This window comes from Diplotaxodon limnothrissa, linkage group LG3 (assembly GCF_057381915.1).
Source record: "Diplotaxodon limnothrissa isolate DT_005_m linkage group LG3, D_limnothrissa_male_GT1.1, whole genome shotgun sequence".
Classification (NCBI taxonomy): Eukaryota; Metazoa; Chordata; class Actinopteri; order Cichliformes; family Cichlidae; genus Diplotaxodon; species Diplotaxodon limnothrissa.
The window spans coordinates 34,402,424-34,429,120 of record NC_140598.1 but is presented as its reverse complement, the minus strand read 5'-3'; the positions used below and the strand labels follow the sequence as shown (position 1 = coordinate 34,429,120).

Genomic DNA, 26,697 nt, shown 5'->3' with positions numbered 1-26,697 from the left:
ACTCAAAGTAAGGTCAGTGCTTCCATGCTTTCATCATCATCATCATCATCATCGTTTATTTGTATAGCACTTTACGAACACACCAGGCAGACCAAAGTGCTGAACAACACAGATCAAAACAACAACCAAATTAAAAATACCATAAAATCATTACATACAATAAAATAAATAAAAAGGTGTCAGTTTCCTACAGAGTTAAAAGACAGGGAATAAAAATAGGTTTTCAATCTGGACTTAAAGACCTGCACTGATGACGCTTGTCTAATTTGGAGGGGAAGGTTATTCCAGAGCATCGGAGCCGCAATTGAAAAGGCACGGTCTCCTCTGCATTTCAGCCGCGACTTAGGGACCGACAGCAGCAGCTGCTCAGCTGAATGGAGCGAGCGAGGAGGAACATGTGGCTTCAGCAAATCAGATAAATGGACAGGAGCCAGACCATTTAAAGATTTAAAAACCAATAAAAGGACTTTAAAACAAATCCTAAATTCAATGGGAAGCCAATGCAAGGAAGCCAGAACCGGAGTGATGTGATCGAATTTCCTACTACCGGTTAAAAATCGCGCCGCCGCATTTTGCACTAACTGCAGGCGTGACAAGGTGCCCGACCCGACCCCTATTAAAAGGGAATTACAATAGTCCAGACGTGAGGTGATAAAAGTATGAATAAGAGTTTCCAAATTGGGTTTGGAAAGGAAAGGCTTAACCCTTCGACAGGCATCTGAGGTGATAAAAAGCTGATTTCACCACCCCATTTACATGACCTTCAAAAGTAAGCGCAGAATCAAGTTTAACACCAAGATTAGTGATTGAACTTTTCAGATGAGAGGTCAAATCACCAAAATCAACATTTGGAGAATCAGTAGAACGATGCGGGCCATATAAAATTGCTTCAGTTTTGCGACCATTGAAATTCAAAAAATTATTTGCCATCCATAATTTAATATCGCTAAGACAGTCAAGCAGTGATTGACATGGGGAGGTATCCAAATGACTAAAAGGTAAGTAAAGCTGACAGTCATCGGCATACAAATGAAATGACACTCCGTGTTTACGAAAAATCGCACCAAGGGGAAGTAAATACAGCGAGAAAAATAATGGCCCAAGGATAGATCCCTGGTGCACACCCCAAAGCAGAGGGGCCACAGAGGAAGCGGCCAGCCCCAGCTTGACACAAAAACTCCTTTCGGAAAGATATGATTTTATCCATGACAATGCCAGATCAGAAATTCCCACACAGTGATGTAAGCGGGATTTCAGCAGGTCGTGGTCCACTGTGTCAAATGCAGCTGTCATATCCAATAACACAAGCACAGCATATTTACCACAATCAGTAGCAACAAGAATGTCATTCATAACTTTAATAAGAGCTGTCTCCGTAATGTGAAAGGGCGTAAAACCAGATTGGAAGATTTCAGACAATTGCGAGTCGCTCAAATAATCCAACAGTTGGGTATGTACAATCCTCTCCAAGATCTTGCTTAAAAAGGGAAGTTTGGAGATAGGTCTAAAATTTGACATAGTAGAACTATCAAGGCCAGGTTTCTTAAGTAAGGGGTGTATGACTGCATGTTTAAACCCATTAGGAACTTGACCGGTTAACAGACTAGTATTGATAATTTTCAGGATATAAGGTCCAATGATGGGAAATACTTTTTGGAGAAAGCGGGAATAACAACATCATTTGGGGAGCTACAGGGCTTAGCATGTAGCACCAACTCCTCTAAGTCACGCAGAGAAATTGGTGCAAAAGCAGGGAATAGGCTTGAGCAAGGAGCATGCATGGCCGGATCAACAATAGGTGGAATCAGAGCCCTCAGGCTAGCAATCTTGTCCACAAAAAAGGTAATAAACTTATTGCACATAGCCTCAGAGGACGGCAAAAGGTTGTAACCCTCCAAGTTAAGTACAGAATTAATCTTATTGTATAAAACACAAGGGTTGTGAGAGTTGGCCGAAATAAGTTGAGAAAAGTAGGAGTGTTTATCGGCCTTAACTGCCCTCTGATAAGTTTTCCAACTAATCTTTAGGGCTTCCAGGGAGACATGCAATCTGTCTTTTTTCCACTGTCTTTCACATTTCCTACATTGTCTTCTAATAGCTCGGGTATGATCTGTTAACCAAGGATTAGTCTTAGATTTACATTTTCTTAGTCTCAAAGGGGCAACAACATCAAGCACACACAGCAAAATCTCCAGTGTTAAATTAACACTAGAGAGTGTCTATATGGGTCCACACCTCTGAGTGTTAAATACAACACTGTTGAGTGTTAAATTAACACTTTTGACAGTGTTATACGTTGAAAAGTAACCTAGTCAGTTTTGAAGATTAACAATGGCTAACACTGAGCAGTACTGATTTTCTAACACTGGAATATTTCTAACATTTCGAGTTATTTTCCAGTGTTAGAAAATCAGCACTTTTCAGCTGCTTCAAGTCCAAGTGAGCCTTAAAAACAACAGCAAGCCCTCCTCCGCGAACAGAAGCTCTCGGAACATTAAAAAAGGTACAGTCAGTGGGTACAAGTTCAATGAAAGCGCTTAACTAACTGGGAGAAATCCAGGTTTCAGTCAGGAAGAGTAAATACAGAACACGAGAGAGAAAAAAACCTTTCAATATGAAGGTCTTGTTGGCCACCGACCTGGTATTTATTAGACCCAGCCTGAGAGGGACTGGGTCCAAAACTTCCGAGGTATTAGCAACCAGATCCACCGGTCGAAGATTTTTCTTGTCAACTCCGCGCCAGCGCATATGCCGTAGAGGAGAGAGTTTTGCTGGACCATTTTCAAAAGACCCAACAACAGGAACCAGCCAGGAGTCCACCGGATCCAAGGCACACAATGGCACCAATAGTTGCGGACAAAAGCGGCGGATGCAGCGGAGCTCATGGGGAAAATGAGAAATCCAGGATTTCAGCTTCACAAGACGACCTCCACGGTTACCCCGTCTCCTGCGTCGCTTCCGCAGATCCGGTGACGGTGGTAGGGAACGCCAGTACGGTGGTATTGGTTCCAGATAGGGAGGAAAAAAGCCTTGGCTGTTGTAACCCAGTGAGTTTACACGACTCAGTAATGCACTACAACATGTTATTGTTAATTGGGATTTATCATTACTCTGTTAATCACTAAGTTGAGCTAAAGTAAATCAATAGTAAAAGATAAATACTATAAATATAAGAATAAAACCCAAAGAGTGTATTTAACACCCCTACTGGTTAGGAAGGAACAAGCCCCGCCTTCCCCTGCTCTGTACCATCACGTGCTCAGACACAGAGAGAGACGGAGGTGCACGAGACCATCGCTGATTTTCACCGCCAATCTTTTTGCTGGAAAATAACTATAAACTTGATAAATTGAGCAAATATCCATACCGGAGATCTGCATGGACCTTGGAGAAACGGACCTGATTTATTGTGAACATTTCGGACCTTGAAACCATTGCGATCTGCGCGGGAGCGGATGAAGTGGATAAGATCCTCTCTGAGAGTTGAACAAGATCCTCTCTGAGAGTTGAACATTAGAAGTGTGCTGGCTAGGTTTTCTTTGGGATCGTGAGACCTGGATCTCTTCTTGACGAGGAAGATGGCGAGCCTTTCAATTTGAACCGAACCACAGCCATTCTGAGTTGGCCCAGAAGGGCAGGTTGCTCTTCTCTCACGAACAATTGCAACAGTGCGGTAGGACGAAATCGCACCAATCACAAACTTTTGACCTATTGGATTTGACTTGACTGAACACTGACTATTAAGCCAGCAAGATTGACATATCTGAGCTCAGATAGGATTCTGATTGTTATTATTATTGCTGTCACTGTATTTTATTTTTTCATTCCTGTTCATGAAATGCTGTTAAATTGTTGCTAAATAGTTTAATACAATTCATAGCAACTTTACCTGTGGCTCCAGTCATTCTTTTCCGCGCAACTCACTTTATCCCTCCTACGAATCTAGCTATTGGCCCATTCTCTCCATCTTACTTTAATTTCCCCTAACCTATCCTGTACTAGGCTACACTGTCATATTCAGGCCAGTCAGACATCCGGATGGATAAACCTATTTCCAATAATGTCTGGCGATCATAGGAAAAAGTACAACACACATGTAACACAAAGTTAACTAAAAACAATAAAACAAAACAAATAAAGGAGAGCGATAGACGGCGTGCCGAACACACAGGCGCCATCTTATCCAGCTTTAAATGCTGCACGCTCACACTCTCTCCCACAATCCATATGTGATCCATTGTTGATCTGCGCACAGCTGTTGTCACTAACGGCGCACTCGCTTGCGTCACTGTCGTGAGACATTCTCATTTTTGCAATAGTAATCCCTTACTTTACTCGTTACTTGAAAAAAGTAATCAGATTACAGTAACGCGTTACTGCCCATCTCTGTTCAGGTGTGTTGACCCAAGGTGAGATCTAAAACCTGCAGGACACTGGCCCTCGGGGCCTGCAACTGCCCACCCCTGCAGTAGAGAGAGGATTTTTTCACTATTGGAATCTGACATGCTGTTTCATCATTTATAGTTTGTGTTTTGTTTTTGTTTTCTTTAATGCTGGTATCATTCTTTGCTTCTTGTCCTTGTTTAGGCTGATGTTCTTGTCCACTATCATCCATTAGACTGATTTGGGATTTCACCCTTTCTTCTGTCAGTGTTATTATCAAATTCTTCAGGTTGTGCTTGTCTCCCATTACCTGATTGGGTCTCTTCATTTCTGCACAGACCATTTGCTGTCTCTCTTGCTGGTTGGTTATTACTTTTGTTGTGTGCCACTTTGTGTTGTGTGAGGAAAACTTTTGTTGGAAATATCAAACTCATGTTCCACTTTGTTTTGACACGAAGATCCAGGTTCTATACCAACATGTGCAGTGTCATTCACTTCTACAATTTCTTTCTTCATCATAGATTCATTTTCTGGCTCTTCAGCAAAAGAGAATATTTTATCCATGCTTCCACTCTGTGATTCTCCATCATTAGGGAAAATTTCAATCTCTGTGTGTAGAAACAGATGGTAGTAGTTACAATTTTAAATTATTTTGCATATTTTGCTACACCAAAGGTATCTAAGTGAAAATGTACTGACAAGAAAATGTTCCTAATAAATGAATATATAATAATGACAATAATAACAATAGGTTTCTGGCCCAGCGGAACCAAACTCAATAACAGCTTCTAAGATTACCAACATAAAAGAAAGAAAGCAAAATATTTGAAATGTTCATTTTAAAACAGTAAATCAAAAATGGCTCTATAGGCATAAATCAGATATATATATTATGCAAACATACAAACAGTGCATTCTAACTATAGACCCTGTGCACGAGAAAATGCTAACTTCCTGGTTTGAGACCGGATGTAGGGTTGTACATTTCCGGTAGCTTTACTTTGCGGTCAATCGCTACTGCGAAGATATACTCCAAAATCATGTCCAGAACTTGAAAACAGGCAAATGTTCAGCATTCAAACTACAGGTGAAGAATAGTCAAACCAGATGTTTCCCCGTTATGTCGATATCAGCTAGTCAAGTACACACCGACACAGCATGTTAACAAACCGTGAAAAAAAGCCACACAAAAAATGAATAATTGCTGGTAACGGTTTCTATACATTAGTATTTAAGAAGGGTATGTTGTGACTTTCAAAATTACAGTGGCCCCTTGCTATAAGATGGTTCACCTTTCACCTCGCTGTTTCACAGATTTTTTTAGTGCAAGTTTGCACATTTTTTACGTCACATTGTGTCCTGCGTCCTGATCGCTGCAGACAATCTCCTCCGTGACGTCTCTCCTGTACACTACAGAATCGCTGCATCGAGTGTGACTCTGAATTGCAGTACTGGATGTCGACGAAACGTTTTGCACTGCCAAAAAATAAAATTGGCTACTTGATTTCACCTATCGCTGGTTATTTTTAGAACATAACACCCGCGATAAACGAGGGACAGCTGAGAAATATAACATTTGAATCCCTTTTCTGTTTTGCTCTGAGGTGCGGGGGAAAAATATCGACAAGTCGATGAACATCATTTACAGATATATTGGGTAAATGCCCAAGACATCTATAGAAATGTAAATCGCCCCTTGATTCATTCATTTGCTTAACTTGTTTTGGACTTAAAAAAAAACAAAAAAACAAAAAAACTTGTTTTGGACCGTAAACAAGGCGCGAATAGGACACCGGAAACAAAGCTCCCCACAGGAGTTTCCGCACCAGAAGTAGCATATGCTAACATGCACATAGTCTATAACGTAACATGTGAATAGGGCTTTGGAGCGTGATGTCACGGGAGGTGGGCCACGCCCCCTTCCGCCATGACAGTAGGCCAGACACAGGATACAGCTTCAGCTATGGTTCATATGTGTTGTGTTGTCGGTTGCAACGTTAGATCACATGATCGTGAAGGCAAGAAGCTGGATAATGGGCTCTCTTTTAATCGTTTTCCATCCTGGAGGCAACGTGAGGGATCCCATGTATCCGATATTACTAAACAAAGACGTCAGGCTTGGATTGCAGCGGTGAGAGTTCTCTGCAATCCCCAGCTTTTTGTTGGTTTGCTCGCAGCATATTCTTTCCGATGAGTTCTAAATTAATTCATATCACTCTTAAAAGGCTTTTAGTGTTATTTTCAATGCGCTGCGGTCATAGATAATGAGATAAAACTAATGTGTGATGCTGCAGAACCACGTCATGTTGACTGAGTAGCTTATGATTTGGCATTATTGCAGGCAAACCATGTACATGCACATGGGGCACGACAACATACCTGTGTCAGACTCGGACCGGCACGCAAGGCGTATGCAACGGAAGCGAAAAAGAGCACCCATCGGAGGTAAAGAACCCACCCCTCCCTCTAAAAACATACTAAATTGCTATCACTGTACACTAATCCGCACATAACTTCCAGATGAATCACACACCTGTCATTGGAATATTGGTGTACATTTACCTTATGTGTATGCATTAATTTTATCTTACAGGCTTTCGTTATGCAGCTGCAGAGTCTGAAGATGTGCCCCGTGCAGAAGTGATCGATGAAGATCTGACAGAAGACCAACAACAAAATCATAATGTCATGGAGACAGTGGACAGCAGTTGTGTTGGACAAGTGGAGGTTGAGGTACCAGATGCAAATGTGGACAGTGGTGATCAGACAGACAGCGTCACGGAAGCTAAAGGGCAGACAAAGGATTGTGTGTGCAATGAACAGGGCAGAGCAGAAATAAACCGGCTGTTGGAGGAGAACAGACTGCTTCGATCACAGTTGCAAAAGACAGAGCTGAATGAACATTTCTTAAAGGATGATACCAAAAAAGTAAGATATTACACTGGACTACCTTGTTATGCTGTCTTAATGTCCCTCTTCAACACTGTCAAAGATTTCCTGCCAATATTGAAGAAACTGTGTGCAGGCCACAATGCCTCCACAGTTTACTGAAACTTTTGGAAAACGAGTAGCCACCATTGTTGACTGTTTTGAGATTCGACCAGAAAGACCATCTAATTTAAAGGCACGTGCACAAACATACTCTCATTATAAGGGTACACACACCATAAAATACCTCATTGGGATTACACCCCATGGAGCTATTTCTTTCATTTCCAGGGGATGGGGGGGCGTGCATCAGATAAACACATCACAGAGAAATGTGGCATTCTTCAAAAGCTGTTACCAGGGGACGTAGTATTGGCTGACAGAGGCTTTGACATCAGAGATGCTGTAGGAATGATGTGTGCGGAGGTCAAGATTCCAGCTTTCACAAAAGGCAACTGTCAACTTGATGCAAGGGACATTGAACAAACGAGAGCAATTACCCACCTCAGAATTCATGTTGAGCAAGTAATAGGTAGTTTGCGCAGCAAGTTCAAAATGCTACACACTACAATGCCAATCCGATTACTCATATCATGTGAGGGTGAAGACACAACACTGCTTGATAAGATTGTTAAGGTTTGCTGTGTTTTGGTGAATATGTGCCCCAGTGTGGTTGTCAAACCAGGGCCAAATGAAACTTGCTCTTGTTGAATATTCATGCTGTGCTGTGTTGCATGTGTAGTTCATTGTAAATAATTGTACTTTCTGTAAAGTGGTTTCAATAAAACAGAAAAGTATGTTTTGGTTTTTCTTTTATTCAAGATCTGTTCACATGTACTTAGCAAGTACATAAACATGAAATGCAAACTATTTACATGGCAACACACAGCTGGCATCAATCGTGAACCACAAAATGAAACACTAATGGTTATTTAGAGCAGCACTTTGTTTGGAGAAGTATTTGCCAACAAGTTCAGGAAGGCACACTTTAAGTCTTGTGGTTGCTTTAAACGCGGTTCCAAGAAATCCACATCAGGGAAGATGCGTATCACAGCAAGGTCTCTCTGTGTCCACACAACGAGGTCACAGTGGTCATCTGGGTTTCCACTCCATTTCCTTTTTTCATACGAGTCCACATTACCGATGCACGCAATTTTTTCAAAGTACCGTCTCTTGGCATCTTGGCGCAATCGGTGGCGATACAACCCTTTGTCTTTCGCGCTGATTTTGAGCATGGTTCTGGCAGTCCCGATTCCAACACTCCAACACTATGCGCTTGTTTTGCTTTCTGGCCTACTGACATGGCACCGCGATCCCACAATGCGTGACGTCAACTCCAACGCCCTATAACGACATTTTATTGGTATTGTCATGAATCGCTGTGCGGCAGGCAGGAGTTGGACCCAAAATGCAGGACTCAGATTCAAGGGATGAACTCAAAATCACAGCTTTATTGGCTGGTAACAGAAAAACGAGCATACAAAGTAAACTAAGCTAAACTGGGAAACAATGGACTAAAACTCACAGGGAGACCCACACAGCATGAGGGACAACGCGACACTGACTCAGAGAAACACAGGGTTTAAATACACTGGGGAGTAACGAGGGGAATGAGACACAGAAGGAGGGCACAGCTGGGAGAAATCAGGACTGACGAGACAAGCAAAGCAGGACACATTCACCTAAGGCACGGACCTTCAAAGTAAAACAGGAAGGATCACACAGAGACGCGAACTTGACACAGTGGAGACAGCAACTAAGAAACACAGAGACATAAACCATAAGGCAGAGGACTCTAAGAACCGAGAGACACAGAGGGGAACTCAAACATGCAGACACAGACTTACACAGAACAGAGGGGACACTGAACAACATGAAGGGCAAGGGATCGAAACTAGAAACCATAGAATAACTCACACAAGTAAAATAATACAAACATCACAAAGAACTAAAAACGCTGGGTCAGGAGACCCAGGACCGTGACAGGTATGATGTTTGTGTATGTTTAGATTTAACCTTGAATAAATCAGCAACATATGACAGCACATGTAAACATTCAACAGCTAGACTTGGAGATAAACTGGTCTGGGCAAAACCAGCATCCAACCGTTTCAGAACTAGTGGTAACCCAGCGATGCATTTCACCAAACACAGTTTTGCAAATTTAAAGTAATACTGTCAATGTTATCTCCTGGCAATCCTTTCAAACAAGCCACAATTTTTTTTTTAATCCAATTTTGAATTGTTTTGTCATTAATCTGAACATTTAACACAGTTAAAATATCCGTGTTTCGTCAAATTGTATAGCTAGTTGAGTCCATTAGGTCCCTATCTAAAAGGAAAATTTCCCAGTTCCTTATTAACTTTTTGTTTTTCTTTAACCTACTAAAATAGCTATCTTTTATTACTTTTTCAGATCTACCTAACAGTTTACTGTCTTTACATTTTCTACAAACTATTGTTAAACTATAACTGGTGATATTACTTCTACATTCAAAAGGTCTTGTGCTAAGATAAAATTTGTAGTGGAAACCAAAACAGCACAGCTGATATCAATTTTAAATGCAGTTATCACCCAAAGAATATCGAAATGCATATTTGGCAGTGTGTGGTTCGAGGTTCAGCTGCAGGAGAGGGGTGGAGGAGTGGGTTCAGGGGACAGTGCGAGGGAAGGCTGGCTGACACAGTTGATAGCCATTACTCTAGCCATGCATTCTGTATTTCAGTAGCCACTGGAATGAGGAAATGGCAGACAGGCAGGGAACACAGTGACTCTAATCAGACGAGACTGGGAGGAAGCAAAACAGAAAACAAGAACATAGAACCAAAAACAATAGACACAACACAAGGAATATAAGGGAGGCACAGATAACACTAAAACACTGGATATTAATAAACACAAAATATAAACATGGAGTTCACAGACTCTACACAATGACAAATTTCTTCTGGAAATGCTTCCAAACAAGGCAGAATTTTTTATACTATTTTGAATTAGACTGAACACAGAGCAAAAGAAGATAAAACTACCAAAACGGTGTCACATTTGGTCATATGGATGGATTTGTTCAAATATGCAGGTCAGGACACTTCTAAGAATGAAAGTGAAAATATCTGTGTTTAGTCAATATAGGTTGTTGAGTTCAAAACGTCCCTATCTAAGAGTTCATAGCCCTTACTCTAACCATGCTCTCCCTATTTCAGTAGCTGCTGGGGTTTGGAGAAGAGGGGAGTAGTGGATGTAGCTGCAGACGAGGAACGTTTGGCTGCAGAGGGGGAGCTGAACAGCTGTCCACGTAAACACTCCGAGAAGAAAGCTCGCTGCAAATAAAATACATGAAATAAAAATAAAATAAAATACTGTTGTAAAGGACTGCCAAGTATCTGGTCATGTCCTGCTACAGTGGTGTTGACATCCAGGCTCAGCATGATGATCTGCCTGGTGTAGTTGTGGAGGCACTGGCTCAAATGGTAGCAGAGTTGGTAGCAATGCTCCAGGAGCAGGCAGCTGAGCATCGTGAGAAGCTAGAGAAACTGCTGGACTAGGTCGAGATGGTCCAGCAGATGGAAGTGTTGGCAAATCTTGTTGTTTGGTCCTGTTTCATGTCAGCATTGGGAGTGATTTCCCTGAAGAGCAGTCTTGTGACAACACTCTATGGTCAGCATTTGATGAAGTTGTGAAAATTTATGGTGAATATATACACATATTGTTGTAAATATACATTGGGTGCAAGTAGTGGGCAAGAATTGCTGATACTGGTACTGCTTCTACTACTTAAATTTTCAAAACAGACTTGTTACTTTTGCTTTAAAGCATTTGACGGGACTTATTATTTCATCACCGTGAGCTTTCATATATCAAACATATTTGAACCTAAACAGAAACAAATGAAAGGTGTCCTGTTCATGTTTTAATCACCAGGGGATGACGTATAAAAAGATTGAAAGAGGTAAAATTGTGACACAAAGTCAGGGGTTAAAGTGGGCTGTTTTTGTTTTTTGTTTTTTTGTTTTTTATTTCTGTATTTTTTTCTTTTTCTATTTTTTTTTGCACATCATTGGAATGACTCCAAATGTGTCCAAAAGACAAGCAAGCATAAAGGGCAGTTTGTGGCAGGTAACTTCTATTTCGTTTTTATCAGCTCAACAAATGTCAGCTAAAGGTCTAGCTGCTGTATTAGTAAGAAAGAGAGCTAACTTCACTCAGAGATGGAGAAAGATAATGAAGACAAGACAGAAGAGAAAGAAAAGGGGTTAGATTTAAAGGTAAGGACTACTTCATGGTGTCTGATGAACTGGAAATGTAAAGTTTACATGTAACTTAGTGGGAGTGTCCCCCCACAGAGGGACAAAAGGACCCCTGATGATCCTCTAATCGCCTGAGCCAAGGTGTGAAACTGGGTGTGGGTCCCAATCAGCCAGGGTTTCGGGTGGGCTCATTGTGAAACCTGGCCCCACCTTATCCGAATTCCTGAGGTCAGATGGCCCAGGATGTGAGTGGGCGTTAAGCCGTCTGGGGAGGGAACTCAAAACTGGATTATAGATGGCAGAGAGTTGGTGTCGTAAACCCCCGCCTCTGTTCAAAGATGGTCGCTCACAGTGGACATAGATGGCTTCTTTCACTCCTCTTTCAAACCATCTGTCCTCTCTGTCCAAAATGTGAACATTGGCATCCTCGAAAGAGTGTCCTTTATCCTTAAGATGCAGATGGACTGCTGAGTCTTGTCCTGTGGAGGTGGCTCTTCTGTGTTGTGCCATGCGCTTGTGAAGTGGCTGTTTGGTCTCTCCAATGTAGAGGTCTGGGCATTCCTCGCTGCACTGTACAGCATACACCACATTGTTAAGTCTGTGTTTTGGAGTTTTCTTTCGGACCTTAGAACTGAAGAAGCTTCTCAGATGAGAGGTGAAACGTCTTCAAGCAACTTAAAGAAGTCCAGACGCTTTTCTTCACAAGCTCCTTTGACTACAATGACCTGGATGACTGAGAACCTTCACAGATATTTTACATGTAGCTCCACATATTTTAAAATCAGATATTCGATCTGCACATGTGACATTATGTTTTTTTCATATTGTAAAATGTGCTGAAAAACAAACTGAGGTAGAATAACTGTGTTATTTAAAAGTTGCATGTTAGTGCAGTATAAACAGGTTAGTTTGCTGCACTATGATGGATTTAAAGTAAAGAACAGCGTGTGATTGCTGCACAGTGGCTGTGCTCATGTTAGGTTACATAAAGGGCAGCAGAAACTAATATGATTATTACCTGATGGTGCTCAGATTAATTCACTGAATTCAACCTTCATACCATCTAGAAAAAAAGAGAGCATGAACAGTGTACTGTCATTTTGGATTAAATCAGCCAGGGCAACTTATGAAACTTTTGCTGACATTTTGTTGAATTCAGTTGTGTACATCCACAAAGAGCAGTGAACCTCAGAGCAGCAGTAGTAGCCAGTAGCGGTTTTTGATACGGGCGACATGGGCAGTTGCCAGGGGCGGCATCGTGTGGCATCACGGGCATCGGCAAAAAAAACAAACAAACAAAAAAATTGCTCGTACTCATGCTGCCCCGACATCAGCCAGCGCATATTGGGAATGGCATAGGCACCGATCGGTTTTCTATCGCCCATTTGCTGGGAGTAAGGGCGCCCTCCGTTTGCGAGGTGCGCCTGCTGCTTGCGGCGCAGAGAGGAGAGAGCGGGGCGGTGAGGGATTCACTGGTGGCTGGAGCAGCATCTAATAACCAACTCGCAAAATAAAACAAAATAAAAACAAAATAACAAACACGAAAACACCAGACATTATGATACAGACTTATAATTTGCACCGATGTTTTTTCGAAATCCTATACGAGTGAGCGCGAGAGCCCTCGGTGCGCCTGCTCACTGCTGGGATTTCATACAACTGGGATTCACACAACCCACTATGTATTCATGAGTTGAATCCTGGGTTGTGCGAAATCCCAGAAATAAACCTTAGACAAAGTGAATCTGTGAACTAAGGTGTAAGTGTGTTAGGTTATGTTGTGGTGATCCTTGGGTTGAGGGATTTATGTTCATACTGGAGTGCAAAATGAAAACCAATGTAAGATGGACAAGAAAAGTTCAAAGTCATCAGGTCCTCAGTTTAAAAAAAAGAGAAAAGAAGAGGAAGAGAAACGAGCAAAAGATACAGGTAAGCAGATGTGTCGTTGGATAATGGCAGGTCATCCTGAAACAACCAGAATCAGAATACTTTATTAATCACTAAGGAAATAATGTGGATTACAGTTGCTCCAAGAAGAAATGGTAAAAATAACAACAGTAGGTTGTTTAAACTCCAAACAATATATTATGTTACAGATTTGAATATTAATTAGTCATTGTCAATTGTTCTCATTGTATGACGAATTATGATGGCCGATTGGTAGCTGTTTGCATGTAATGCATACTCTCTTTCTCTTCATATGTGTGTGTGTGTGTGTGTACAACAGCTTTATGTTAATGTACAATCCTTAATATGTTTTATGTGTGTGTGTGTGTGTGGGGGGGGGGGACTGTTCGCTCGGGGCGCCAAACAGGCCAGGACCGCCACTGGTAGTAGCCCAGGTCAGCTGATCACAGCCTGCACACCTATAAAATCTACTGGAGCTCTCAGTGGAAACTATTTTGAGTTATGATTCACTGACAATCAATTTTAGAGTTCCTCCAACTGCTGAATCCTGCTTTACTTGATCCTTACTCATTTTCCAATTTATAAGCAAAGTAGACCTCAACAATGTGGACATGGAAAATAAAGATATTATTTTCTCTCTTTTTCTCTGTTCATGTTCTGCGTAACTGATTCAAGCTGAATGCAATTGAAATAAAATTAGAGTAAATTTTGAATTCCCATTTATTAATTAATTTTGTTATTACATTAATATAGCACAAGGTTCAGCTATCCTTGTCCAAAAATAGCTGGTAGAAACATCCTCCAAAGAGATACTTTTTACGTTCATACTCAGAGCTTGTACTTTTTCACTTTTACTTCAGTAAAGAAGATGAATCATTACATAACTTTTACGGAAGTATTTTTTAATAGTAGTATCTGCACTATTGCCACCTCTGCTGATCATTTTTTGTTGACAGTGTCACACACATGATGGTGCTAATTAACATATGTTAAACAGAGGTGTTAATAATACTTTGCACACACTGTGACATTGTGTGCATTATAAGTGCACATATCAAAAGTATACTGGCTGTTTTCATCAATTATGAGGATCCATTACCTCCAATGATGTGTGTCAGTTGAAGAATGATAACCGTGTAGAAAAACACCGTGCTCCATACACTGAGTCGAGATTTACACAATCGTCTGCCCTTGTGCTGAGGCATGTTCCAGAGAAAATGTTGGCTCACTTTGCAGTCAGTACGTTACCAGTTGAACACGCTCGCCAAGTCCTTACTTCAAATAACCTGAACTGCGCCTGCTCAGATCTTATCTACCTGTCAGACTGTTAAAATCTACTCTGTTCAATGTTGTGTACTGAGCTGTAAAAAGCAGTACTCCACACCTGTATATTGGTCTAAAATGTTTTCAGGGACACACTTCTGCAGTATGCACGGTTTATTGAACCGGAAAAGTTGAGTATCACAAACATTGCTTTAATGCCGTGATAAGAAAACATTAGTCATTAATGCTTAAGTTAATAAGACAGAAAAATCTCACTATAGTTATCAATCCACTTAACAGTTTAACAACATTCACAACTATGTTATCTATTTGTGTGTGTTTGAGTTATTTTTTCTCTTTAGTTTTTGTTCATAGCTCCTTCTAAAATGGATTACATATGACTAAGAGGCTGTACATTGATCTTGTAACCACCACAATTATAAAATTCTGCAGCCATGCACCAGTAAGCTGCTTTATTAAACTCTGGCCTCATATAACCTGAAAATTTGACAGTATTTACTAGTCAGAAGGGGGCACCATAAGACCTGTTACCTGTCAGAACATGGAGTTTTTCCACCTATAACTATATAATTACTTATATAGTTATAGGTGGAAAAACTCCATGTTCAGGCACTTATTTGCATGACATGTAGCCGCTTTTTGATATGGAGTGTCCAATTCACAGTGCAAAACTTTTGAACCAGAGTATTAAAATAAATCGTAAAGGTGATACTGTATCACCTTAGAGCCAGATAAGAGACAGGGGACATGGGCCCACCCTCCTGTAGGCCAACCACCCACAGGAGTGCAATGTCTGCTAGGCTAGATGACCATTCAAATAGCGCTCCAACCACCCACAGAAGGCCAATGACTTTAAAATCCAGGCCCAAATACTACTGCCGAGCTGTGACTTTAATGTAGTACAGTGTCCTTCTTTAGGGAATCATTAACAGGAAGTATTTACAGAACACTACTGTAAGTGAATGCCATTGATGTGTTTCATCCTTTAATAAAATTATTAACAGAAGATTTGTCTTTTTAGATTACTGTTAAAATCAAGTTTTTAAAAGTATGCAGAGTATATTAATAAACCTGATGTTAAGACATTAGCAAACTTCTTGACATGATGTTGAACTATTTTAGTTTTCCTTTAAAGTTTGTTGTATATGTTGTATTTAAATGTTCAATGTTTCCAGGATTTGCTCTAAATGAGGTTTCTCTGGATCGTGTCTTTCTTTTTTTGTGTATCACAGCCAGGTGCAAACTGATTTTTCTCTCTCTTCCTCTACTTCGGTTTTCCTTCCTGTCATTTTGACATTTACCTGTGTGAGTACAAGAAAATAATTATTAGGATACAATGTGTTAAATTTGCTTAGATGAGAGGGTCCAGCTGTAGATCATAGGAATAAGGGAGGATTTGGCTGTGTGTTTTAGTTTGGCTTAGCTGTAGGCTTGAGAGTGTGTGTAATTGTTTAGAGGGAGAGGAATTTATGGACACTGGAAACAGGAAGTTACAGTTGGGGGTTGCTGATGCTTGTACCTTTAATAAAAGTTCATAATTGCCATAACTTGGAAGCAGGTTTGCAGGAGACTCTCCACCTTATCTGTAAATGTAAGACAATAACAGGCCAATGGCCCAGTGGATGCAGAGTGGGGGTCTCAGTGTTTGCAATATGTTAACTGTGTTTTGTATTTTGTCTAAAGGAATTTGGTGTAGCTTGGGTGAGGAGATTACTTTTGTGACCGACAGGAAGCCACAGATACAGAGACACATACATAGTGCTTTAACTGTAATACACCCACACCTACATGCACACTCACTCATGTGCACTTTTATAGACACATGGGTATGTGCACACACAGGCACTCACGTGCTCGTGCATACACACACAGACACAGAGTTTGCAGCACACCATGGGGGTTTTATGATGGGATCGCTTTTATAAAGCTGACTGTAACAAACAAAAGAGTGGAAGATCTGCAGAGGGACACCGGCCTTGCACGTCTCCCCTTCTAGAAGATGCATGCTTAATAAGATGAATAAAGGTTTTGTGAAATGACTACTGAGTCCGGTGCCGTCTCTGGATGTGAAACTAATTTCGTAACACCTGCTAAGAATAATGCAAAGGTTCTTCAGTGGCCATTTGAAGGTTTGCATTTGTGTGTCTTTTCCCTGAGAATTTGTTTCTGCTTTTTACTATTAGGTTTTCCAGATCCATGTATCCCTTTGGTCTTTGCACTTTCTGTGTTATTCTTACTTTCTGCAATGAGCTGTTCTTTCTCTTTTTTCCAGACTCATCCTTCATATGCTTCATTCTCTCCATGTAAATGGAAAAATTGCTATTTTGGTGAAATTCTCAGAAAAATAATAAAATAGCTCAATTAAAAATGTCTAATTTGTCAAGATCTATAATGCCAATGTATTGTGTATCTCTCTCTCTCTCTCTCTCTCTCTCTATATATATATATATATATATATATATATATATATATATAGATATATAGATATATAGATATATATTGGATTTACATTCTAAAACTCCAGGGCTTTTATTATTTTTATTATTTTTATTATAGCTATTATTCATTTATGTCACACAAAGCTGCATGTACGAGAAGTGCGGAAGTGAGAGGCTTGAGAAATGGGACCGTCTAGCCTTCGTCGAGCTGCTCAGGTTGCCTAGCAACCATGATACTAACTGCGAGAAACGTTTCATACAGCTTTGTTTGACATAAATGAAGGAGAAAAAATGTTTTTTGATACAAAACTCAACCTACAAGAACAGATCGTCAGTGTCCACTGAGAAACTGAAAACAGGAGATGTATCACTGAAACTCACCAAAGTAAGGCTGATGAAGGAACATACAGGTGCTTCATTCCTGAATTGATTGCAGATTTTAGTGATGAAGTTGTTATCGGTAGGTGGAAAAACTGTATATGCTGCTGAAAGTAGAAATTCATAGCCATTACTCTAACCACGCTTTCCCTATTTCTGTCATGGTTGTGGGCGGGCATGCACAAAAAAGGGCCCAAAATGCAGACTCGTGGAGGCAGAATTTAAACTCAAAGTCCACTGCTTTATTGCAGGCATAAGTCAAGAAACAGAACAAAACTAAGAGGGCAGGAAACTGAACTGGAAACAAAAACACACAGGGCAGAATGAGGGTACAACACGGCAATGAGCAGGAGCAGACACAGACACTAAATACAAGAGGAAAACAGGGCAAAGGGAAAACACCTGGAGGACACAGCGTACACCAATTAACAGATGGGACCAGGGAGAAAGATTAACGTAGGGCACAGACTGTCAAAGTAAAGCAGGAAACAAACTGGCACAGAACAAAACCAATACTAAACATTAGAAATCTCAAACCACAAATAACAATACACAAAACACTGGGTCACTGACCCAGGACCGTGACAATTTCAGTAGCTGCTAGGATTTGGAGAAGAAAGGAGTAGTGGAGGGAGCCGCAGCTGAGGAACGCTGGGCTGCAGAAGGAGCGCTGAAAAGCTGCCAACATAGACACTCAGAGGAGAAAGAACGCTGCAAATAAAAGACATTGTTACCACATTGCCAAGCATCTGGTCATGTCCTGCTACAGTGGTGTTGATTCCCAGGCTCAGCATGATGATCTAGTGCAGTCAGTGGCTCAGATGCAGAGTTGGGAGCAATGTCAATGAGAAATTGGCTAGGAATTAATAACCTGTTGGGGCTGTGTGTGGGGATGCATTCATGACTTATAATGTAATGTCTGCACTCAGCGGTGATGACATTAACATTTCACACAAAAATGAGCATGCTGCAGACTGACTGAGAAACAAAGCAAGGAGTTGTTAATTAATTTTGTTTAGTGTTTCCCTAACTACTCCAAAAATAGCACTATATAGCAGGTAACAACTGCTTACAAGAGAAATGGTAAATTGTTAGAAAGTATTTTATTCTGTTATTTATCTCTGCAATTGAGGTGTCCCTCCAAACCCCCCCAAAAGTAGGAAAGGTATGATTACAAGGCTTGTTACAGAATTATCTTTACTTTAAATCCTTGATAGGTTAAACAACAATAAGTAGCAATAGCATACATGTGGAGTGTGTATTCATTTTCAGCCTTATTATAACCCCAGTCATTTTCCTGTGGTTTGAGATCTTGGGATATCACATGTCCAGGCAACTAGTTGGACTCTTGGAAATGTAATAAGCACACAATTCATTTTTTCAAGTGAGCCAGAGGAACAGGTCCAGTAATGGGGACCTCTTTTACACCTTAATTCTGCAGACTCATATATTTTGAAGACATTATGACTAAACAAACTGCACAGGAACAGGAAACCTGCCCTCCCCCAATGACATTCTTCAGTTGTATTTTAGTCTGTTACTCAGTCAGTCAGCAGTCAGCAACATGGTGATTACAACTACCTGCTTCAGACTATGTGAGTAATTGTTGTTAGGTTTATTTTTATATTTTCAGATTTACTGTATATATGTCTGTACATGAAATAATTTAAAGTTTTCCTGTGCTGATCTAGTAATGCTTGAAGTTATTCTGCTGGGGACACATGTTCAAAATAGCTTGACCCAAAAAAGGGGTGAGTACGTTAGAGACGTTAATAAAATAAATAATCTTTTTACTTTTTGGGGGGTGAGTAAGTTGGGGTTGACTTAAACATCTTACAAGTCTGTTGATGATGTTTATTAAAATCCTTTTAAGTTTAATCATCTTTTACTAACACATTTTATAAGAATTTTGATTATTCTGTTAACTATTAATCTTGTGATGTTTCTAATTTTTAGGTGCAGCTACTCTTCGTGTGACTCCTAACAGACTCCAAAACTTTCAATTCAAGTCTTTATCTTTTGTTTGTGAGAGCCCTGATGGTTCTGCTGAACTGAGAGGAGTCAAAACCTCTGAGGAACTGTTAGAACATTTTAGTCCAGCGTGTAACAGTAAAACAACTTCCTCTTCATGCACAATTACTCAAACGTATGTAACAGACAGTGCAGAGTACTGGTGTGAGGATAAAGGGGGTCAGAGAAGCAACAGTGTCAACATTACCATAACTGGTAAGTTCATCATATTTGTGAAATTAGTAAAGAGTTTTATTTTAAAATTAGGTGAGATTTATTATCCACTTTGTCTTGTATTGTACAGAATGTATTTGTCATTCAGACTTTTTTTGTCAATCTATCTATCTATGTTTGTATATAGATATGTATGTAGACCATGCCTCTGAAGTTTTATTATATTCTATTCTCTTGTGAAGACTATACAATGCTATGCTTTTTCTTCAGATGGTTCTGTGATCCTACAGAGTCCAGTTTTCCCTGTTTTTGAGGGAAACAATGTGACTCTGCGCTGCATAAGCAAGACAACTCACACCAACCAAAGAGCAAATTTCTACAAAGACGATGGCCTCATAGACCGGAGCCCTTCTGATAACATGGAAATTAACAGTGTTTCCAGGTCTGATGAAGGACGATACAAGTGCAGCATTTCTGGTGTTGGAACATCACCAGAAAGCTGGCTTCATGTCAGATGTAAGACTAAAACTATATTTACTTATTTCTATGGCTGGGCTTCATAGAGAGAGAAATGTGACTCTAACAACTAGATTTCTGCTTTTTGGTCTTGATGAAAATGTTTAGGTTATAAAAATGATATCGCAATTTTTAATGTTTAAAGTCAGACAAATTACACAATTACACATACAAAGATATTTATAAAGTTGTGTCATTGCAGCATATTCTTCAGGAGAGACCCAGTCTGATGACCCTATTTCTACTCCTGTCTTCTTCCTGCGTTGGATTTTGTTGTTTATTTTAATGATGATACTGCTGATAGTCAGATTTCTTAATACTTGCAAACACAGAGGTAATCAGTTTTTCAGTTCACATGATTTATTAGAATAGTCTTTTATTCCCTTTTAATTTTTTTCTAATGCTGTTGTTTTTCTTCTATTCATTAGTTTCCTCAAAGACATCAACAGCAACATCAAACTGAGATGAAGACCATCCAGGAGGTGAGAGAGAAATAATTATAACTACTATATTACTCAGTTTCATGCTTGTTACCAATTTTAATCCAATTTGTTAACCAGTCCAAGTCAAGGTCACAGTGGGACTGGATGACTTTTGTCTTAATCAATTTAAATCGATTAAAAGTGTATCGCATGTTTGAGAGACTGAATGATACAATTTCTAGTAAGTTTATATATAACAAAATTAAAATCTTAAATTAAAAAAATAAAAGCTTAAAGTGAAGTGTGGTATTTTTACATGGCATATGCTCCACCGAGGGATTATTTTTGTGTCTGCTCGGTATGTCGTATGTGGGTTTTTTGTTTTCGACACTGCTGATGCTTTGATGATTTAAAACTGTCTTAGGTCAAACCACAGCACAAAGCCAGAAAAAGAAAAGCGTGAGGGCTACCAAAGAACAGTTTTATTGTATAAATATATATATTCTAATACATACATGCATAATAACCTCTCTTGCCTACAGATGATTCTTCCCCTTCAGACGATATCTCAGAACAACCTGTTTACACCACTGTGATCATAAACAAGACAGAACAAACTCAAGAACTGGGTTCTTATGTTATTAGCATTTGGACATTTTATTGGATTTTTATTTTTTTCTTTATTTGCTTCCTTTTATAAAATTATGCCAGAACAGTTAAGTCACATTCCACAAATATTTACAGTGATCTTATATTAAAAAAAATTTATGCTTGCTTCCTAAAAGAAAACATATATTCTCAATTACAATGGCAGATTCAGGATTATCACGCTCCACACTGCCCCTGAGTCCCCCAGCAGGTGAAGAGTCGAGTTCACCATAGGAGATCATTTATTCACCCATCCAGACAGTAAGACTATTTTGGCCTAAGGTGAGCTACATTTTACAAAACAGTATTTAATATGAAAATCATGTTTCCACAGACTAATTAAACAATAGGAGGGTTGTTGAATTCTTATGGAAGGGGGTGTTACGAACTTACATTTTCATGTGTTTGTTCTGTGCAGGTAATGCATCTGTTTATGCTAATTCAGCTGTGCCAGGACCCTGCTCCAACTGGTGCTTGGATACACCACCCTGACATGACTGGATCCAGCTGGAGGACCCGCCCATTAAAAGGAGGCTGGAGTGCCACGGTGGGAGAGGTCCTCGCGTTTCCCCTCACGACCCAACAGTGTACCTTTGGCAGCTGCTGGCTGCAGTGCTGTTTGAATATTGTGGAAGTGGAGTGGGTAGGGGTGAGCTGCCGTTTCTTTTGATCACCAGTTTTCTCCTGTTTTGAATTAGTTAAGGAGGTCAGACTCTGTCTTTATTTTTGACTTTGTTTTGGTAAGGTCAGGGGTGCGGGATTTGTGTACATTTGTTTTTGTTTATTATTTTGGCCTTGGCTCACCCTGAAGTGTTGACACTCCCGTTGTGTTGTTCCTCTTTTTTCCACTTTATAAATAAATCACATTACTAAGAACGGATTTGTTTCCTGTGGCTGCTTGGGTCTTGGGGGGGAGCGAGTGCCTCACTCATGTTGTTGCCTGGCCCTAGACTACTACATGTTTACATAAATCTTCGATCACTAGCAGTGTGACTCTGCAGTGCTGTACTGTATGTTTGTAAGTTTTCTCCCCCCAAAAACCAACAACATTTTGCACCGTCAAAGGCACCTGCGGTAGCGCTCAGAGCAGGATGCTGACCATCACACAAAAAAGTCAGACTTCTAAAGGAAGGTAGAAGTTAGTATTTTTTGGACCATAAGGCGCATAATAAAACGCATTATTTAAAGCAGGGAGATAAGTCAAACTTTACTCAACTCATTCTTCTTGCTTCCTGTACTTCCGTACCATTGATTCATTAATGTTAAATTCTCTCACAGCTGGTCTATTCCCATGTTCTGGTCCTGAAAACAGGGTTCAATCTTTGGTTTCATTCTACAATACTGGACTTATTTTTCTGTGAAGCTTTAAACTTTGATAGTGTTTAAACAAGAGAAAAAAGTGTGAAAATGTTCATGCCTGTCTGAGAAAAGTGTATAAAGTATGTAGTGAGGGGTTTTACAGCCTTAAAACATCTATAATAATTGTAAAAAATAAAACTGGTTAATACTCTTTCAATGACTTCAGAATGCTCTTAAAATGAAAATTCATCTTTCCACAGACTAACTGCAGTTTATATTGACAGTATACAAACTCACAGGGATTCTATGTCAATTTCAAGCTACTCTGATGTTGCCTTTTAAAGTAATGGCCCTTTGCAGACCCCACCCTCCAATTAAAGTGCAACTTGACTTACCTGACTAGCAGCGCTACAGAAAGTGAGAGCATGAGAGAGCAATGGACAGTAGCCCATCTGGCTACATTAAGTTAAAAAAAAGAGCCTGAACATCAACTTCCTCTAAAAGCTAAGTATTATATAATAGTATTTTTGTCCCCTTTCTTACAGGCCACAATGAGCAAACTTCAAACACCTGAACAGTAAACTGCAGAAAGGAGGCAAACCTGTCATGGTTCCTGGGTCGTTGACTGGGTGCTTCGAGTTTACTCTTCTTTGTTCCGATTTAAGAGTTTTCTTTCTTTCTTTTTTTCCAGTGTTTTTTAAATTATAGTTCTAAGTTTGTGGTAATGATCTAGTCGAGTTTCAGTTCATGTTTATTTGTGCCTTGTGGTGACTGTTGTTGTAATGTTGAATCGAACAGTGAATTAAATTGAATTAAACATTTTCTTTTAGTTTTCTGCTTTTGGTGTTTTGGTTTTGTCTTTTGTTATTTTTTCACAGGCTCTTCCATGTTTCCTGTGTACAACTAAATTAGGTCTTCTCATGTTATTATTTTGCCAATGTTTCTGCTTCCCCAGCTGTGTTGCTCTTATCTTGTGCATATATTTAATCACTCAGTTTTCCTCAGTTCCCTGTTGTGTTCTATTACACTTTTAATAAAAAGCTATATTTTTGTGTTCCATGGTTTTGGTTTTTGCACTTCTGGCTGAAGCCCAGCTTTGTTTTGCATTCTTCTGTGAGTTCCAGTTATAAGGCATTCTTCTCGTGTTTGCCCTTTGTCTCTGCAGTCCTACAGATTGGGTTTAAAATCTCCCTGCCACACAGTGTATCCTGACAAAACCCACTTAAAGCCATACTTGATATGTAAAGGAGATTTTAAAAAATTGCTTTGTTAAAATTGTAACATTTTAACAATCGTTATGTTTTTTTAGTAGAGTGTCTATGCACATTGCCATCCAATGTCCATTTTATTAAAATCAAAGCTCTCACATGTTATAAACGTGTAATTACATGTTGCTTATCTTTGCATGGTTCTGCTCCATGAGTGGTAAGTTGCCTGGACTCACAAAATTCACAAGATCACATGAGATTACAAGGGGTAATGGGAAAGTGTTTGGAGTGGGGTTTGGTGTGCAAATAAAGAATATGTTTTTTGTTTGGTTTGTTATTGAAATTAAAAAACGAAAATAAAAATTGTTGAAAAATAACTAATATTTGATTTATTTTCTAAAAAAGGTTTTGAAACTTGTGAAATGCTCATCACAGAAACATGTAAGAAATAACCAAAATGGGAAGTGAAGTCGAGCGAACACAAAATTTGTCACACATGTAAATCCTTTGCTGCCACTTGAAGTTAAATAATGCATCATTCATTTTCATTTTTTTTTAAAGAAAAAGAAACAAAAACAAGAATAAACTTGTTCTGTTCATGGGAAGTGTGGTTTGTGGCTCAGCTGCGGGGGAGGAGTGCAGCAGTGTGGGCAGAGAGCTGACCTGGAAAAGAGCTGGAGTAACATATGGAGCCAAACTGAGTGATCAGCTCTAAAAGTGAAACCCAGGAATCTGTGTGTGCCAGGATCACACTAATGTTTCTCAGGTTTTATTGCTTACCTGGTATTTAGATTTTTTTTTTAAATGTATGCATTATTTTTGTGCTCAATACAGACGTGTGGATTCTCCATTAGCCCTGAATGTCACCCCCCACCCCTCACTTTCTCCGCCTTTCACTAATTGTCACGATCTAATAAAGGCACAAACTTCAAATGAAATTCAAAGAAATCTGATGCTCCATTGTCTAAAATCTGCCTAAACTTCAGAATACCAGCAGCTAGCATCGAAATATTTCATATATTTTTATTAGTAGTAGTAGTATGTGAAAAGACATTAGTATGAGTGTTTGAATATGAAAACAATACTAAGGGATTCAGAGGAATATTTAGATTTATTTCATAAACATGATACAATTAAAATAATGATTCTGAAAAGAATTTAAAAAAAAAGATGAACACTCTCACACACACACACAAAACCTTTTGGCACACCATAGAGATGGTGGGTGGGTGTTGTTGTTGGTCCATGAGACCTATGGAGCACAACACATTTCTAACATACAAAGACCTGAAGTTGCACTAAGGGTTAAAAACAATGAAAAGTGTCCACTGCAGCCACTGTCTGCTGTGTTTTTAAATTTTTTTTGTGTTTTTCATTCTTCTTTTATTCCCGGTGAACTCAGCACTCGATATACACCTTGCTGCACTTTGGAAGCACAGGATCACATTTATGTAGTTTATGTAAATGCCTACACAAAAGATTACAAAACAGGTATTATTGAGGAGGTTCAACAGCAGGTAACTCATGTTTCAACTGATCAGATTGTTCCACTGGATGTCCGTCCTGACACAAGACCTAAGGGGTTTGTATCTCCCACTGGGATTTTTGCTTGTTAAGCAAATCTGCAAGACACCACACTATGGACCTAGTAACTGCAACCGTACACTGAATATAAAATATAAATATAAAAAAAAAAACCAAAAAACCAATCATTTTTTCTCTCTTTAAATATCTGTAATTTAGCCTTTTGTCCTTCTACCTTTTTTTACTTTCTTCTTTTCAGTAGGTGAACTCTTTGTGTTTTGTTTTCTGTTTTCTTTAATGCAGGTATCAGTCTTTGACTTGTGTCTTTGTTTAGGCTGATTTTCTTGTCCACCTGACTCTGATTTGGGTTTTCATCCTTTCTTCTCTCAGTGTTATTATTAAATTGTAAAGGTTGTGCTTTTGTCCCATTACCAGATTGGGTGTCTTCATTTCTGCACAAATCATTTGCTGTCTCTCTGAGAAAGTTACGTTGAAACCAAGCACACCATTGTTTTTCTTGTGACATTACCAATAAGTTTGATGTGTCACATGGCCCTCTTCCTATTGAAAAAACTAAACTAAACTAAACTAAAACTAAAGCAATTATAAATTATTTTGCTACACCAAAGGTATCTAGGTAAAGATTGAGTGTCAAGAAGTTTTTCAGATTAAGTGAATACATAATAATAATAATAATAATAATAATAATAAGTTTCTGGCCCAGCTGAAGCAAACTCAATAACAGCTTCTAAGACTAACTGTCATGGTCCTGGGCCATGTGGGCCCAGTATTCTTAGTTTTCATGTATTTTTGTATTTTGTTCTTTATTTAGGCCATGCTTCCTGGGTTGATCTGTTACGTTGTTCCTTATGTGTTTTCCCTTCGTGACTCTTACCCCCTGTGTGCCCCTCTGTGTATTTATGAGCCCTCGTCTCTCTTTGTGTTTTATTCTATGTTTTCCCCAGCCCGTTATGTCTGCGTTCTCCCCGTGCTCTCTCTCCTCCTGTTTGAACCTCTGTGTACTTCCTGTTTTACTTTGCCCATCTCCCATCAGTGTTACGTTCACTCCTGCCGTGTCTTGTTATGATTATCAGTGTCACCTGTGTTCCCCGTGTGCATCCACTTCCCCTGATCATCCCTCATGTGTATTTAGTCTCTGTGTTTCATACAGTCTGTGTCGCGTCGTCTGTGTTCCCACCCCCTGTGTTCCGTATTTCCAGCCATAGCCTTTCCTTAGTTTGTCCAGTTTAGGTTTCTGTTGAGCTACTACTCATATGCTGCCTTCACTCTGTTTTGTTCCTTTCATCAGCCATAATAAAAGGCTCGCTT

At 39.6% G+C, this 26,697-nt stretch overlaps 1 protein-coding gene and 1 pseudogene across 1 annotated transcript; both read left to right on the top strand.

The window, feature by feature from the left end:
- Nucleotides 1-6,731: 6,731 nt before the first annotated feature.
- Nucleotides 6,732-8,022, top strand: LOC146635508 (uncharacterized; annotated as a pseudogene).
- Nucleotides 8,023-10,701: 2,679 nt separating this feature from the next.
- LOC146635507 (Fc receptor-like A) lies at nucleotides 10,702-24,559 on the top strand. The gene is made up of 4 exons (XM_085350155.1): nucleotides 10,702-10,828; nucleotides 19,524-19,793; nucleotides 20,022-20,267; nucleotides 24,468-24,559. The coding sequence occupies exons 1-4, from the start codon at nucleotides 10,702-10,704 to the stop codon at nucleotides 24,557-24,559; spliced, it is 735 nt and encodes a 244-aa protein (XP_085206281.1).
- Nucleotides 24,560-26,697: the final 2,138 nt, after the last annotated feature.

Coding starts and splice junctions, on each gene's coding strand:
- LOC146635507 (XM_085350155.1), top strand. CDS start 10,702: ATGTCCTGCTACAGTGGTGTTGACATCCAGGCTCAGCATGATGATCTG. Junction 10,829..19,523: donor GGAGCAGGCAGCTGAGCATC/GTGAGAAGCTAG, acceptor TCTAATTTTTAG/GTGCAGCTACTCTTCGTGTG. Junction 20,268..24,467: donor AAGCTGGCTTCATGTCAGAT/GTAAGACTAAAA, acceptor TTTGTGGCTCAG/CTGCGGGGGAGGAGTGCAGC.